The 18,980-nt window shown below is 33.5% G+C and overlaps 1 protein-coding gene across 1 annotated transcript; it reads right to left on the reverse strand.

The window, feature by feature from the left end:
- Positions 1 to 16,393: 16,393 nt before the first annotated feature.
- On the reverse strand, positions 16,394 to 17,568 carry LOC131035108 (triphosphate tunnel metalloenzyme 3). Its single transcript, XM_057966746.2, has one exon. The coding sequence runs from the start codon at positions 17,282 to 17,284 to the stop codon at positions 16,679 to 16,681; it is 606 nt and encodes a 201-aa protein (XP_057822729.2). The 5' UTR covers positions 17,285 to 17,568; the 3' UTR covers positions 16,394 to 16,678.
- Between the last annotated feature and the right edge of the window lie 1,412 nt (positions 17,569 to 18,980).

Below are 18,980 nucleotides of genomic sequence, written 5' to 3' on the forward strand. Positions count from 1 at the left end.
CTGTGATGATTTTCATGTCGCTTGAAGTATTCTGGATTGGTGAAGACATCTTGAACCGAAACGGGAATTTGCATCCTTAATGATCTTTGTGTCCTTGGCCAACGAACTTCAACCTTGTCTTCTTGCTTGGGGTAGTACTAGCTTTTCAAGAGGGAAGTCTTTTGCAAGGCTGAAGTAAGAAGCCCATCTCTGTCTTGAAAGCATTCTATGCTCTCAACCATGAATTTGTGTTGTATCTCTTCTTTGTATCATCCTCCAATCTTGGAATCTGCATGCAAAAGAAGGCCCATGCCTTAATCCATTGATTTGGCAAATCATGTGTGCAAACAAGACTAACAGGGGAAGGGATAAATTGATGCAAAAATGGGCTCACAAGTAAATTTTGGGTTCTAAAAATTGCATTACATGTGCGGTAAAACAAGAACATTAACTTGCAATTGTGGAGAACAAACATGCAACTTCATATGTGTAATGGGTAACTACAAGATTGCACTTGTATTTGGACCTTTAAAAACTCATTTTCAAGTGTTTTTTTACTACATTTTGGACCAATTTTGGGCTCTGGAAGGCTGATTGCAAGTGAAGACACAATTGCAATCAGGTTTTAAAATATCGACTACAAGTAGACTTTAAATGAGAAAAATGGATGAAGGTGTGAAATGAATGGATGAAATGGGGTTTTGAAATGAGAGAAAAATGGTAATGGCAAACTTGGAAAATGGGAAAAACTTTTGTTTCCAATCAGAATTGTAAAACCCAAAATCAAATGAATGGGAAAAATCTGAAAGAAGGGAAAATCATGCAAATTTACAAATTGCATTCAAAGAACTTATCCATTTGGGAAGATCACTTAGAAACCCAAATCCTTGCTTGGTCAAAGGCCCTAGACCAAAATAAATGAGCTTGGGAAGAACTGAAATGCTCCATAAATAGACATGTTGAAAACCCTTGGCAGCCAAAAATGGATTTTGATTCAACCTCCTCCTTCAAAAATGACATTCAAGGAGGAGAAAGAACGGATCAATACGCCTAGCAAACCCACGTATGGAAGCAAAGAGATGAATTGCTTAGGTTAGGAGACCAAAAACACCTCCATACATGCTGCAAAAACGGATTGAAAGGAGACAAAAATGTGGCAAATGAATAGCAAAATGCCTTCCATTTGGCAAAAAACGTGGCCCAAGATGCAAAAAAATTGCATCAAAGATAACACACCTCCCTCATTTCATGGATTCTCCCACAAAAATCGGATTCAAACTCTTCCAAAATCGAATTCCTTGGAAGGAAAGGCAGGTCGGGTTCTTAGCAAGAAACTACAAGTTAGAAATGCTTTGCAAAAGACATGTAATTGGGTTTTAAAAACTCTTCTACAAGTTTTAAATCTTTCACTTTTCATCACTTGGGCAAATTCGGGTTTTAGGGAAGAAATGACAAAAAGAAATGTCAAAATATCTTGTAATAGGAAAATAAAATCCCCTCTACAAGTTTTAAAAAAACACAACTTAAAATAAATAAAATCTTAAAAACTTGTAGTAGGGAAATAAAATTCTCATTACAAGTAAAGACTTGAAAAACTCAAAAAGACTTGTAATAGGGAAATAAAATTTCTATTACAACTAAAAACAACACATAAAAACTTGTAATAGGGAAATAAAATACCTATTACAACTTAAAATCACTTAAGAAGAAATTACGAGTTCTTTTAAACTTATAATTTTAAATTCACTTGCAATTTGTCCAAAAAGTTCCTACAATGATTTAAAAGACATAAAAAACAAGGAGGAAATAAAAAGTAAGTTACAAGTAACAAGTTTTAAATAAAGTGCACTTGTAATTGTTTTAAAATTTCCCTACAACCCTAAAACAAGAGAAAATAAAAACTTGCAATCAAAGGAAAATTTCTCACCTACAGTTAGGAAGAAAATACCTGAAATTGAAGAAAAAACATAGCAAACAAATTCGGAACGCGATGAAATTTGAAACGTGAATCGAGGATGGACCGAAGATTAGTCCAGTTGAGCAAGAAGCAAAAAAATTGCATTGGGAAGCATGCCTTAAGAGTAAAATCTTCAACCTGCAGTGATTGCTCTGAAACCTGAAATTGCACAAAAAGCTAGGAAAATGAAGACCAAAATTTGGACAATGATGGCAAAGACACCCCTCAATGATTTGACACTAACAAATGTGAGTTTTTCACCTCGTAAAACATGCCCTTGAAGACAAAAACAACACATTTAAACCAAAATTTTGTAAGGGTTGCCACATTTTCTAAAATTCAAAAATGAGGACAACACTTTAGAAAAAGGAGGACTATTGGCTTAGTAGAGGTTTCAGCAAAGGAGAATCTTCCAAATAGTCAAAAAATTTGTATTTGTATTATGTTCTAATACATGTATTTGGCGTATGGAGAAAGGCATTTTGTAACTATGTTTCAAGAGGAAGGTAAATAGTTGGTCTAGAAAGTGTTTGCAGATTTTGAAGTGGATTAGGAGAGTAGGAATAGGGGAATGGATGATCAAGTATGTAAGGGATATGTTAAGAAAATATGTAACTATTTTAGTAATTAATACACTATATATAACTTTTACCAATAAAAAAAAAATAGTAAGATACTTTGGGAAATATATTGGGGGCAGAAAAGTTGGAGCAAATGCAAATTGTCTTTGTTACAAGTAATTCTTTACAATATAAGTGAGTTGATTTTGAAATGTAAAAGAATTGGATGGGAGTGAATGCAACTTTATTTAAATTGTCATGTTGTACAAAAGGTTTTTTACAATACAATTCTTTTACAATGCATGAAAATGATTAACTTAAGAGATTGATTACATATGATACACTTGTTTTTGGGTAGGGTGCAGTTAATATTTTGCATTTTGGAAATGTCAAGCCAAATTAGTAATTATGATAATAAAAAGGCAATAAAGCAAATGTGCATGAAACCAATTCAATATAAGTGGAAAATGCAATGTCAAATGAAGTGGATTTTGCGTATGCATACATCGAAACATATACATACATATTGTTACAATTGTTCATATTAAATGTACTCAGCATGAATTTGATATAAGAAAAAGATGTAAAACAATTCATTAATATCGGTACTTAAACTTAGCTATTTTCATACATCTTGTTGTAAACAAACATTTACATATTGTCTCTGATAGGAAGAAGCATGATAAATTACTGCAAGTGGAACACACATTATTTGAAGAAACAAATTTTGCATTTTTATTGGAATAGATATATGTGATGTGCGTCTAAACATTTAAACATAGGTATTTATATTTGTTTCTTTTCAAACAAATGCATGCATAGTGTTTCTCACAAGAAAACATCTATTGTATAGCGGTCCTTAAGATGGTGTATTCATGCTAGAGTTGGTCATTATTATCACCTCACATTTCTTTGATTTTTTCAACCAAAAAATTGCTCTATAAAATGAAATCTATTTCCTCAGCTTTAGTGGTTGTTGTCTTCACTCGTTATTCATTATTGTAGCTATTGTTTTTGCAACTTAATGTAAATATGAATTGCTTGTTTAGTGCATCTCTTATTACCTTCTCAATACTCTTTTTGTGTCATGCTCAAATTGAAGGTTGTATGATTTTTTTGCGGACAATGTCCATGAGTTGTGTTGTTATTTCATCAAATGTCACTACCCATATTGTGTTTGTGTGGTCATGTAGCTTTACTTGAAGTATATACTCATAGTTTCAAATGGCAATTATTAAATTACACTTTACCACTTTTCATCATCATTCTAGATTAGTCTCTTCCTACATCGTTTTGCACTTGACTTGACAAGGCAAGCTAGATAGCAAAATAACTCATATTTGATGTATTGTGTTGTTGCCTTTTATTGGAGGGGTTGTATTGTACGTGCAACTTATTCTCAAATGGCACTAAATGTCAATCTTGTAATAGGTAGAGGCATGCCAACAAACTATGTTGAAGATGATTGAATGTCAATTGCATTTTGTTTGAAACCAAGTTTTAAGTTCTTTTGATTCTTCTATCTTGGGGTTTAGAGATAGATTTGTGGTGATTGATGTGCTTATCACCTTGCCATTGTATTTAGACACACGACCATTTTTTATAGCTAGAATAGTGGTTTCTTGCAAGAGGTAGTTTTGTTGTAGTTGGGCACCTTCTTTATTTGTTAGTGTCCCCCATAGAGTAACATCTATTGTTCTCTCAGTAATATCCACTAACCTTATTGTACCTCTAAGGACCTCTATCCCTTTTTGTCTCCTTATTTTAGAGCTTGGATCCACACAGATAACAACTCCAATTTAATCAACAACTAAATTGTTAGTTGTGCTTGTAATTTCATTTAAATGTGTAAAAGAGAATTGATTTTTTGGAATGGAGAAGTCATCTTCACAAAGAGCGACCTTTGATTCAACCACCAAAGAGATTTTCATATCACTATTAAGCTTGTTATATATTCTATTAGCGGTCTTTATTATACCACTAGATATTGTGTATGTAGCTCCAACATGTATATTTTCATAGTGGAGATTAGCTACTTTGTAGAAGTAGGTGACACGTGTCTCGATTCCTTCCTTGTCTATAAAGTTGAAGCCGAAGATTTGACCAGTTCTTCTATTAGTGTTGTATTTGTCGATTCCTTTTTTCATAGTTACATGGCCTCTAATAGTCCAACTTGTTTGGAATGGATTCAAATTTTTAATAGGGGTGATCATAACTAGTGCTTCCTTTCTGCTTAGGGATGGATTTAGACCAAAAATTAGTTGTTGTGGAGTCGACCTTTTAGGTGTTGCGATTTTATTTGAATCTATGTCCAAATTAGATGACTCTGATGTGGCTTGTTCCATGTGATTCTTCTATTGTCTATAGAGGAAGATTGGCTCACCAATTATTCCGTGGCTTGTACATACAATCTCTAATTAGTACACATGTAGTTATAGAAATTGTTAGTATCGAATTGTAAGAGTTGAAGAGCTAGTGATAGTTTTTATTGCAAAACATTACTTCATTCACTCATTTTGGGCTACTTGATATGGGACAACTATATTCTCTCAATATTATTATTGATCCAAGCATAATTCCTCTAAAAGTTATATAGCGGTTGTACTTCTTGGGTAGTGACGCTTTGTGTTTATGAACTCCATTTGATATATCTATTTTATATTGGTTATTTCGCCCAAGTTCATGACCAAAGTTTGCAACACCTAACTCTTGGGCATCTAGTTCCAAACTCAAATTTTCATTATGCATGTCTTATTGCTTTCGTACAAGTAATAGTCTAGCCATGGTTTAGGGAGCTTGAACAAAACCTGCAAAAATTATATTAGATGTAAGGTACTCAATGGTTAGGATCGATAATAATACTAAACATATTTCTTTCAATGGTAGATAATTGGTTGCTATGAGAATTATTAAACACCATATATGTAAATAAATTTAATGAAGGATGTCTTTTAATATATACCAAAAAAAGCATATCACTAGACATATTGTCCAAATTAAAGATAAACAAATATTGTACATAGCTATATTTTATAAAATTTAATTCTTTAAGGGATAAATTGTATAATGATAACACAATGTGTACAATAATAGTCCAATGAGTATGTAGTAAATACTAGTTGAACATTGTCATATATTTTCTTTAAAAAGCATGTAGCTCAACATAATGTTAAAAATAAGGAGACACAAATATTGCACTAAGTAATATTCAGTAAAATTAATATTGTAAGGAGCAGTTTGTACAATAGTAGTACAATCAGTATGTACTAAAGTCTTTCAATACAATGTTTGCTACAAAAAGTTATTGTTCAACATAATCTTCACAATTCTACTAATCTTGTTTGGGAACACAAAAAGGGGTCGATGTTCATCATTTTGGTGTTTTCATTCAACGTCACAAAAAGCAACTAATGTTCAACATCTCTGTAATCTCATTCGATATCATAAAAAAGCAAGTAACTTCCACTAAGTTAGTTGAAGTTCTTATACCATATGTCACTCAAGAAGGTCTAGAATGCATGTTTTAGAGCAAGAGCATTGCCCATTCCATAATATTCATCATAATTTAATTCTTGCGGGAAATTGCAGTTTGCCTCAAGTACCCCACATACTGTGTGAAATATTTATACAATTTCTTCCACCATTTCAATTTTCATAATTTTGCACATGACGTGCATCTTGACTTGTTTGACTAGCTTCTTTGATAGTCTTGTGACAATTTGTTAGAACATTGCTTGAGAAGATTTCAATATTGCTCTAATAAAGTCCCAGCCAATCCATAGATGTTGAGTAATTTATTGATACAACTATATCATTTATTTTTGATGGAGCTATACTATTCTCCAAGTCACTGCTTGAAATTGTAATAGTCTCTTGAGGTATTTATGAATTTGCTATAACTTGCAAGTATAGTTCAAGAGAAGGCTTGTTAATGGGCCAATAAGGGTTAATCCTTTGCATGAGGAAGTAAGGGGAACAAAATGGACATCGCCTAAACATGAATGGATCGAGGTGAACTTTGATGGCGTTGCAAAAGGAAATCCAAGTCCTTTAGGCGCAAATTGTGTAGTAAGAGTTCACAATGGAAGAATCATAGCGTGTTGCAGTCAAAGATTACAATGGGGCTCCAATAACAAAGCAAAAGCATATGCAACTCTTATTGCTATTTGGATGGCAAGGAAATTGAATGTGAATAACCTCCACCTTGAAGGGGACTCACAGATTATGGTAAGGGCAATTTCGAAAGGGTAGGCAGATAACTAGAAATTAGATAAGATCATTCAAATCATTAGGAGACTATTAGTTAGTTTTAATAAATTTAAGATTGCACACGTGCTTAGGGAGGGCAATATTGAAGCTAACAAGAAAGCCAACATGGGCTTTACACTTCAAGTTGGTGAAGCTAAGTGGTCTGATGGGGCCGATGAGAGAGTGGAGGACGTGGCCGATTAAACATAATTTCAAATTTGATTGGATATAATCATCTGTCACGGTTGAAGAGGATGATGCAAGTTGGATTAAGAGCATTAAATTAATTTAACAGATAAAGTTTGAAATCTGCACTAATTGTATCTAATGCATGGCAGTCATGATGTTGTTTGGAAGTTGATATGACCTTTGCATCCATAGATTCTTGCAAGTTGTTTATTTTTACAACACATTGTTAGTATCTATTTCATCCAAGACAACAAATTTTTTTAATCAAATGTATGTATACAAATACCATTCACTTATGACAGATGTGAATCATAAGACAACCACTCACTTATGATAGATGTGAATCATAAAACAATCCATAAGTATTTGAAATATTTTATGTATACAGAGAAACTCAATTATGGCAGATGTGAATTATAAGACAACTACTCACTTGTGATAAATGTGAATCATAACAATCCATAAATATTTGGAATATTTTATGTATGTAGAGAAACTATGTCTTCCTTAAACATGGAGCTAGTTTTATTTTTATTGCTTTCCAATTTACTTTTCAAAAGCTTTAATATGAACATTTAGGTTTCAGATTTAGTTTCTCTACTATGTAGAGTTCAATTAATCATTTTATAATAAAGAAATTTTAGCTTTTCTACTGTAAGCAATTCAATTAATTCTTTTGAAATAATTTTGGGGAAACTTGACTTTTGATTGTTGACCTTACAGGATAATTGCAACCATTCTACTTTACGTAAATGTAAATTTTCAATTTTCTTTTTTATTTTTATTTTTAATCTGATAGGGATGACTCCTATAGCATCGCAGTTCTCGTTGGAGTATAAATTCATTTATTTTATGACTTATGCTCTCTCTCACACATACTCATTGTGAAAATAACAAATGTTGTGATTGATAAACTTTTCGGTTTTCTTATTCCTTCTTATGTTAGGAAGAAAAAACGTATGTGTTTTATTAACAAATATTTTTTGAAAATCGAATCTTCTACTTAAACGATAATAAACACATTCTTCTCTTCTATGTATGGTGTGTTTTATCGGTAAAATGAAGTGACATCTTATGTGAATGAAATATTATTATCTCCTTCGTTGAAATTGAACATATTTAGTCTTTCTCTCACACTTGCAAAAAAAAATATATATATTTGATAAAAGTGGGTTTCAAAAGAAACTATGAAGCAACCAATAAGCAAATGAAATGTATACCATGAAATATGGGACAACCAAAATCTAGAGAAACAACCCAAACAACACTAGACCTAACCCTATTCAATCTTACACGTGAAATTGCAATAACTAATTAAATGTAATATATGAACCTAATGATGATTTCAACATTGTAATGTAAAGTGTTGAGGATTGTCTTTTTTTTATTAATAAATCTAACTTCTTCAATGTAATTAACAAGTCTAATAGATTAATGATGATTTCAACATTGTAATGTTAAAGAGTTGAGAATTGTCTTTTTTTTTTTAATAAATCTAACTTCTTCAATGTAATTAACAAGTCTAATAGATGAAACATAAGTTTCTCTTTTCTTGTTATAGTCCCCATCTCCCTCTTCTTCATTGAAATTGAATAAATCTAAATAAATCTAGTCTTTCTCTAAAACTTGTAAAAATATTGATATAAGCAAGTGTTGAAAGTAACGGTGAAACATCCAATAAGCAAATAAAATGAATACCATGAAATATGAGACAAACTAAATCTAGAGAAACAACCCCAACAATGTTAGACCTGACCCTATTCAATCTTACACATGAAATTGTAATAATTAATCAAATGTTCATGTCCCTTTTTAAAAATTTCCAAAAATATCAATAGTAAATCCAACTATCTAAAAGTCAGTCAGCAAGCTTAAAATGTCAGGCAGTTGACAATTTTGAAAGTAATGTCAAATTTGGTAACTTTGTTGTCATAAATATTATAATCCCACCAAATATATTTAAATTAGATATCTCCCCTATTTGAAACATTGGAAATTGAGAAGTCTCTCATGGCCTGTTTATTTGGCAATTAGTGGCTTTTGACAGTTTTTGAGCAATGACAAGTTTCCTTAGGAGTTGTGGGAGTTTGGAGACACTTAAAACAAAGAATGTTTCATTTCCTTTGGAGTGGAATTTTGACGCTCAATTTGAATTTTGAAAGTGACTTCATATATGCTTGGATTTTGCTTCATTTTCATTATTTTTTTTTTCAAGTTATGCTTACAAGCTGATGCTCTCTCTTCAAAGGCTGGTAAACCTATGAAGACCAATCTTTAGGATTGATAAACCATGGAAATTTGAGGCTCAAGGGTAGTGGTTCCAAGGGTCTCCAACTATCTCATTCAAGAGCTGACAAACCATGGAGATTTGAAACTCAGGGGCAGTGGTTCCGAGAATCTCCAAGTGCAATTTCACTTAGGGGTTGTCCTTGTGATGAAGGAATTCCAATTTCATACGTTTTCACTATGCTTTTTGCAAGGGTTTGTTAATAGTTTGTGGGTTTGCACTGAGATTCTGTTTCCAGATTTTTATATGCTGTTTGATAACAGCATAGTGGCTGTTCATTATTGTTATTACATGTTTAAAACAGTTATTTTGTCTTCTCAAACAATTGTAATAAGTTGGGTGAAGTTTCTCTGGAAACTGTGTTGTTTGGTTGTGCCTACTGGCACCGTTTGCTCTCAGTTTTGAGTGGATTGTTGTAGGAGTTGACACGAAAGTTATTTGCTGTAGGATATCATTTTATAACAGCAAATCATGTGTTTATTATGCTGCAAGCCTGAACATACATTTATATATCAATTTATGATGATTTCATTGGCATTCTGTGAGGAATTTGTAAAAACAATTTCTTGAATTCAATATATAAACCTTGATGATGATCTGATTAAAAATATTAGAAAGGATTATTACAAATATATAAACCTACTAATGATGAATTCAATGTTATAATGTTTGTTGAAGTGTTAAGGATAGGGAATGCATTGTGTTTTTTTTTAATGAATCTAACAAGTCTAATAGTCGAAACATAAGTTTCTCTTTGTTTTAGTCCCCTACTATTATTTGGACTTGTGTTAGTGTTGTGGCGGAGATGACAACTCTTGCAAGTCTCTGTACTTATTGTAACACTACTTGTATTGTATTAATGAATGTGAAAAAATTATACTCGTTTTATTTTGTTATGTCCTTCGTAAAACTTGGAGCGTTACAAGAAAAAAATAATTTAAATGAAAACCTCAAAGATGTCCCTTGCACAAGTTCAACATGAAACTCTCGATCAAAAAAATAATACATCCTCTGAATTGACCCTAAACTTTGACAAAAGATACAGGAAACGTTAATCTATATCCATTGTTCGAATACCTTTTTATTAAAATTTTAAGCACAAATTCTCTTCCAATAAATAGTGAAGAAAGAACAATAGATAAGAGACCGAAAAGAAGATATACACCATATATTTAATTGAAGAAAATTTAATTAAAAAAATTGTTGCAAAGATCATCCTCCATTTTTATTGGAAAAGAATTTCAAATTAACTGTAAACCATCCCAGAACTGTTTTTACAAAAATAAAACATTAAATTTGAAAACACTTTTAGAAACCATGTAATTATAAGTAAAACAATCATGTCATTCTAAATAGACGTCATCGCACAAATAAACTGAACGAGTTTGTAGCAACTAGCATCCTTGCACGTACCCTTCTTAGAATAGTATCAAAAACAATATAATTAATAACGACATTTAAACTAGTGAGTTGTTCTGTAGCTATTATATTCTTGGTATGTTAACCAAAAATACTGGCTAGCCACTAAATACAACAATATTCAGTTCTAATCAGGTAATTCTTAGCAATGTCCTCACAATAACACAAGATCTCCAGGTAGATATTTGATTCCCTATTTCAACTGAAAAGGCCTCAACAAAAACTGATGTAGCATGGCTTTTCCCTAATGCAAATATATGAAGCGTGTTCTAAGGAAAAAAAACTCCTTATATAAGCACAAACGGAGGCATGCAGGAAAGGGATTATATACAGGTAATTGAAGCCGAAAATATTTTGGTTTTTTTTAACTGCCACTGTTGAAACAAGCTAAGTTTAACATAAATATTTAACGTGTAAACATATGTATGTTTTTGTTTGTGCAGAACGAGACAAAACTTTGCTAAAAGCGAGAGGATTAACATTGAAACATTTGAAACAATGAGCTACTTTTGAAGTAAATTCAAACATTCGACATTCAAATGAAATAAAAAGCTGACAAATTTGTATGAAACAGAATAAAAATGCCAAAAATTAAGGTCAACCACACTGAGAGATTAAGGCAGTCAGTGCACGATACAATAACAAAACGTAGTTGTTGAACTGTGACAAAATGGCTAGATGCCCAATAATAAATCAAAAATCTATTTTGAACAGTCTCTTCCTTGCTCTAATAGCTGGCTGGTTTTCTAAACAGCTTGCTCTCTTTTCTCCTTTTTTGCCAAATGTATCCTACTAATTGTTTAGTTTCGGAAAAGTGGCACCTAGATGTCGTCTTGATCATCCCAGGGATGGCTAGGCATTCCCAAAACGTTCCCCCTCATAAGGCATATTGGAAAAAGGAAGCTACTTAAACATCTCATCAGAGACAGGAGACTTTTCCTACTAGTCCCTGCAAATCGGAAAATCTAATACAAAAAACAGCACCCCGAGGACAGGGGATGCATCCTTGGGGTAAATAGATGATATGGTATTAGTATCGCTATATCAAATTGATCGGTAGACCAATGGATTCTCAGTGTATATTTACTTCATCACTTTGTTTTTGACATGTGTATTTACAGCTCCGGGTTCACAAATTTTAATTTTAATCATGGAGGGGGCATCCTAAAAAATAGTACTGGAACTGCTGAAATTTTTTAAGAAAATTTTGAAGTTACTGGTCCCATGAATTTTGTAGTGGAGTTCAGCTTAAAAGTTTTAAGTTACAAAATTTATGGAAGCAGGTGGTCTCATGAATATAATACCTTTGTCTTCTATACCATGTGCAGTGATAAAACAAGTAAAAAAAATTATATTTTCCCTCTAAAACATATTTTTAATGGAAATTTAAACTTAAATGTTTGACATGTAGCACATAACATCCTAAGCTGGTGGGGCAATCTCTAGCACCACCCCATTCTCACCCACTCAAATATACAAGCCTAAAAAGTAGGAGCTTCTATTTTTCAGGAAAACATTCCAAATAATCCCGTAGTTTTTCTTCATGGGGCCTCCTCTTCCTAAAAGAATAGAAGCTTAAGCACCCTCATGGGTCCACACCCTAAATGTGGCAAATGAAATGTCATTCAATGTTTGATAGTTAAATCGCATCCCCACATCCTTCCTTCCCCGAAACTCAAAGAACCGCCAATTTGAAAAAAGAAAACTAGTTAACTGATAAACGCTCATGACAGCAGTTGGCTTCCTTTAATCTTATACTCTAATCCCATAGCATTTCTTGTTTAACTTGTCCGGGATATTCTGTCACACAACGCAAATTTCATAGCTAGATGCTAGACAATTGCATTACGGGTGGGGTATTGATACTGCTAATAAGTTAGCCATTGCCTAAAACAGAATAATTAATATGGATTGCACTCACTTCAAATAAAGTGTAAAGGCAGAAAGTATGGAAGCTGAAGCAATCAACTCACCACATCCTGTCCATGCTTATAGAGAGTGCCCTATCTTTGCTAACTTATCTGCCATGTACTTTCATTGACATCAAAGTTGTATTAAGAACAAATTCAACAAGAAAAATACTTCCTGCCATTATGTGTCTCCTATATTAATGATTAGAGCCTCAGATGAAATTTATGTATCACGTGCTTTGCTTGTAAATAGAATATCATTAATAGCAAATACCTTCCAACTTGCAGTGAAACACTCAACTATTGCATAAACCCCATTTCAAAAGAAAATATATATTTCATAGTTACTGGTTTGAACCCAGCCAAATAATTAACAGTCAACCATAAACTGATTTCAGACAAAATTGAAAATATGAACCACTCGTGGCCATTACAGAAGACATGCCCACTTGCCTCTGATGCACACAGATTATAAGCACAGTAAAACTTTCACACTAAATCAAGGGCTTCAGTACTGATCTTTGCTAGAGGGTAGCCCTCAAGATATGTCACTGACTTTCTAATTTGACATATATACACAATATTTAACCTACAGCTTCCCACTTCAAACTTTTCTATTTTTTGTTGTTTCATCTATAAACAGTTCTTGGCCACTATAGAATACATGTCCTGGAGATTCAATATTTTGATTGTTTATGGGCTATACTTCTGCCATTAAGCTCAAGTGATCGCAAGCACAATTAAGCAAATAGCATCATTTAGTTTAAGAATGGGATATCATTTACATAGCCTTATTCTTTCTATCGAATTAGCTTTAGCTTATATTGTTATTTCCTCTCTACAACAGCTCTATATTCATTCGCATTTAGAATCAACAATGTCAATCTTTTGTCATCTCTCATTCATTAACTTGGTTGCTACATTGTCTCCTCCATATTGTACGCCTTCATTATTGTGTACACCGTGTTTTCATGGTTCCATAAACTTGCCCTGATGTATGGGTCAACAACCTCTTCTTCATAACTTGCTACAATTTATATACTGTAAAACTTGGTCAAGAATAAATCTTGTATCCTTTCCCATTTTATTATGTTTCACATTGTCCTAAATTATGGTTCATCTTTGTTTTTAACATCCGATCCACAACCCCAGCTAAAGTAATCCTTACTAGAGAATGTATGCCAATAACAGCTATACTTGATTTCACTGCAAGAAATAATATATAAGTGCAGTCACTACCTTTTTACAAAATTGTTACATTTTTAGCAATTGACAACCCAAATGAACCAGTTCTGCATTGTAAAAAGAAGACTTTAATCTAATTGTATTCGTCATTTGAAATTGAAAAATCATGACTACTACAGTTGAAGAATTATTTGAATGTGATGGCAGATTGTTCCTTTCCACATTGGTTGGGCTAATCAACATAACAGGCTCTTTACATTAATCACTTTTACAGGAAGTGCACTCAACATGGCATAAGTACAAAACAAAAACAGCTTAATTTAGTCAGAATCGACTCGAAACGTGAGGATTGAGATGAAGATCCATTACAAATCAGGGTGAATGGGTGAATTAAATCAATATGTGTACAGGTATATTATATACAAATATAATCACCAAATGAATATATGTATATACCAAAATATGTGTGTACAGGGACGAGGTCCTAGAACCTACTCTGGAGCTTCCTGGTGACCAAATTTATTATCCATATTATTTTTATGTCACTGGAAATGACAATACTTGCAAAACTGACTAAATCTTTCCAACACAAATGTCATCTCGGTAAGGCAAGTACACTTTGCTGTAGAGAAGCAAATCCCTTCAAGGGGATTTCATTGTATGTATCCAACACAGGTCCTTCTATCCAATCAAAACATTAAATTTGAGAAGTGCTTTCTCTATTTACAGCAGAAGTTTAAAAAATTTCACAAGCAAAGAGAGAGTTCTTACATACTTTTTCCAAGCAAATAGCATTTTCTGAGAACTACAAATAAGGAATTACAACCTTTCAATGCATGTGTTTTATGACATAACCTCTAAGATTTACAACGAAATCAAGAAGTATTTATGTTTATTAAGATTTACAAAGAAATCAAGAAGCGTTTATGTTTATTAATCCTCTATCAATCAGGATTAGGTGCAAAGGTCATGCCCCCACACTAAAAGATATCGTGGCTAGGGTTTTAACAGTGCTAACACTGAACTACCATTAAAATGGATCAAAATCTTATTGTCTAATAGAGTGCCACATAAAATACATAGCCCCAAAAATGTTGTCTTTTTTGTTTATATACATTCTTTTGTCTTTTAGTACATTATGAATTTGGTGTAAACCATGTGATTTTAAAGATTTTCATTTGGACTTGGTAGTGGGGCTCCATCCCTCAACCTCAGAGACCGTGCAAGGCATTCTGCCCTTCAATCCCGCTGGGGGTACTACCCCCAGACCCTCACGAGGTGCATTGCCCTTAGACACCCACCAAACTCAATTGATACATTTTGTAGCTGTATTTTGTATAAAGTTTATGTTTTTTCAAGAATTTATGTTTTTTTCCAAAAATTTTAAGTACTTTTTAGTATTCAAGCTTTGTGGAGCGAGAAATTTTTGGTCTGCCAAGTCCAAGTTTGCAAACTATGCTTAGCATGAGTCCACATCAATTGTATCTATAAGTAATAGACCACTGATTAATCATCATCACAACATCTACAAAATACATATCCCCTGAGCAGATCTCTGCATCTTCACAGTTCAAGTCACAATCAAATATTATCCTGTTTCTTACATTGGACAACCTGTTTGGTATACAAGAACTGCCACAGACAAAGTTGGCATGCTACAATCATTATACTGTTGAGTATAAGTAAAGTCACAGTTGGCACCAAATACCACTTTCCTATTGGAGTATTGGAGTAACATATCAATCATGCCCCGTACAGACAACTTATATAACATTTCCATTTATCTATTAAAATCCCCCAGCCGAGGTCAAACTGGAACATAAAACAGTTATCCTTTTGATTAATTGTTCCTCTTTGTCAAAAGAGTTTGATAGCAAAACATGCAGTCTTGAAGGCTTTAAGAAAACTTCAATAACATATCCCTCACCTGAATACTCACACCAATCAGGCATATCTTTTAAATAAACTTCAATAATACATCCGTCACCTTCACACCCCAATCAGGCATATCTTTTAAATAAACTTCAATAATACATCTGTCACCTTCACACCAATCATGCATGTCTTTATTAACTCATGCTCATATATGCTAAAAAACATCATTATGATTAATTCCTATTCAATCACCCTGCTCACAAGGGTTCTACAATGTCTATGATGAATGGCAGTCAGAGTGTCTTTATTAACTCAAGCTCATATATTGTTAATAAAAGAGGAACAGTTGAAACATTATAATTGAAGTTTTCTTAAAGCCTTCAAAACTAAATGTTTTGCTCTCGGACTTATTAACAAAAAGGAACAGTTGAAACATCATAATTCCTATTCAAATCACTATGCTCACAAAGGTTCTATACTATCAATAATGTATGGCTGATAAAATCAATGTTATCATATGAATATTTAAAATTTCATTGTATTTTAAAATTTTCTCTATTTATGCCCTTAAAAAATCCATCCCAGAAATGTATCCCCCATCCCCTGCCATCCCAGTCCCAAAACTAAATAAATTTTTTTACAATAACGTTAAATAATTCGCACGGATTAAGTACTCATCCTAATCAGGACTTAACATAAGAAATGAAAAGCAAGACAACTGAGAAATAAATGTAAACCCCTAATTTCCAAATTAATCAGTATACATAAGAAACGTACTTTCCAAATTTCCTCTATAAAAAACCGTTCATGATATAATATTATTTTGATTCTTTCCCAAATTCTGAGTTGCATATGTGAAAAAACATAAATCGATTGCCTGAAAAGACAATCGGAATAAATGACACATACAGACAGCAAACATTTGAACCGGACATTTAGTATACTGCATGATAATGTCCAAGATGAGTACATAGATAACAAATCTCACACAAAAATAATTCACATAAGTTTTATTTTATTTTTTTAAAACATAAGAAAATTACTATTGAATGCTGCCCTAAGAAAATCCTCAATCGGGAAGCTTTCCAGACCTAAAAACAGCAAACTTAGAAAGTTGAGAGTGCGAGAAAGGCACAGAATTTTGTTGCAGAAAATGTTCCAGAATGTTTTTGGCAGCCTCTGGATCCGCCGTCTCGCATTCGATCTCATAGGTAGTTCCAAAAGAATAGTGCGTCTCATCCAGCTCAATGTTTAACCCTTCCCACTCGAAAACCCCTCTGACATTCCTAAACCCTCCGAGACAAACAAAATCGCTGCATCCATATTCAGCCAAAACGGTCTTAAGAAGCCCGCATCTCTCAGCCGCCGACAGCAAGCGGCTCGGCTCTGCCACGCAAGCCCTCCCGAGCGCCGCCTCCAAATCCTCCTCCGCTTCCTCCACTCGGCTGACGCCATCAACTAGAACGGCCTTGCCCTTTAGGGAAACAACACAGCGGGAGTCCCCGTTATAGAAGCGCAGGCGGAGGACCGCCCGCTTGGCGCTGAGCTCGCCGTTGGCACCGTCAAAAAAGACATTTTCCTGCAAGTGAGTTACCTTGTGGAAGGGGGCAAGAATGGTTGCCACCTTGTGATGTGCAGAAGCATCTGGAAGCTTCAGTTTCACTTCAACTTCCATGGAAGACAAATACAAGTACGAATAGTGGCCTTACGAAGCGCTCTGTATCTAATTGGTGAAGCCAATTCGGGAGGGGGCGGAGGGCTTGGAATCCAACTGGGAGAGAAGGGCGGAGGCGGCGGTGGCCTTGGAAGGAGGGAGGGTAGGCGGAGGAAGGAGCCTCTTGCGCGCCTCTGCTAGCTCTTCTTTATCCTCCAAACGCACTTCAAGCTGTGAAGGTTTCCTCCTCAACATTTTCCCATTATCTGCGAGGGCATCAGAAAGCAAAAGGCGAGAATCTCTGCAGCAAGTTGATCATCTTAAATACGATTGGTGTTGTTTGTTTAGCATGCAACTTGGATTTGAATTTCGAGGGTTTTATGGTCCTAATTTTTCTTAGATAAAAGGGCAAAAATATGTATTAAAAGAATAGATTATACACGAGGTTTGGTCAATTTTGAAAACATTTGTGGTATTAATTTTAGAAAAGATTGATAGGTAGATTGAAATAGACAATCAATGATGGAAGAAGAATATTAAAAAAATCAAAGATAGGGCATAAATACTTGTTCTTTTGAATATTGTGTATGGTTTGAGTATCAAAAGTAATGTTTGTTTTTATGTTAAAAAAATTGGATCAATGGAGAAACCATTTAAACTAAATAGGTAGTAATAATAATAAAGTTAATCATAAAGGAATAAACAGGAAGAACACCACAAGAACCAACACACCAATAGAAATCAAGATTTTAAAGAGACATTGTAGTCAACATTCACAAGAACACTAAAGTCCCTATTCAAGTCTAAAAAGAGCAATCTTGATTGTTTCTAATATCAACCTTGATGTTATTCCAATTAGAAGTAGTTGAGCACAAAATCACCTACATGATTCCCTCCCCTTCTAGTATGGCTCTACTTAAAAACATTGAAACCACAAATGAGAATGTTAATGTCTTTCTTACATTCATTTAGTTATCACTATAGGAAAGTGAGAAGAAGACTTATAAAATGATCAACCAATATTTTAGAGTCAAATAAAAGAATAATATTCATAAATTACTTATCTTAGCTTCTTCAAGACATTAGAGAATGGTCATGGCCTTAGAAAAATTAGTAGAACCAACACCTAAACTACCAAGAAACCAAAACTAAACCCTTCCATGATTGTAAAGACAAATACCTCATGTGCTAGCATTTTTAAGATTGTTTTTGAAGCTCGAACAACATTAGTTTTAACCAAGCTTGGAGGAGGTTGTTCCCCTTTAGTAAATTCATGTTTCTAAAGGTTATTATCGGAAGAGACAAAAGAGGGAGAAACCATAGGAATGTCAACTCTCATCTAAAGTTTAAATTCTCACCAAGAATTTTCTTGATTATATTATATCCAAACATGACAAGTTTCTTTCAAATTGGCCATAATTCTACACCAAAACTATTTTATATGCCTAGTTGTACAATTGAAAATCCTCTAATTGTGATCTGGTAAAAAAATTTAGCAGATTAGATTAGGACCAATATCATGCAACAAATTAAAGGATTTTAGCTTTAAAAAGGGTCATGATTAATTCACAAGATAGCCTTGGATAAAATCATAACTATTCCATGCAATTCCCAAAAAATCACACCATAAATGGATGAAAGAGAGTGGCAAAAGGAAGGCTAAAATTTGTCTACTAGACTATTCATTTTGAAGGTAGAGTATAATGTGACGAACACC

Source organism: Cryptomeria japonica, chromosome 5 (assembly GCF_030272615.1).
Source record: "Cryptomeria japonica chromosome 5, Sugi_1.0, whole genome shotgun sequence".
NCBI lineage: Eukaryota > Viridiplantae > Streptophyta > Pinopsida > Cupressales > Cupressaceae > Cryptomeria > Cryptomeria japonica.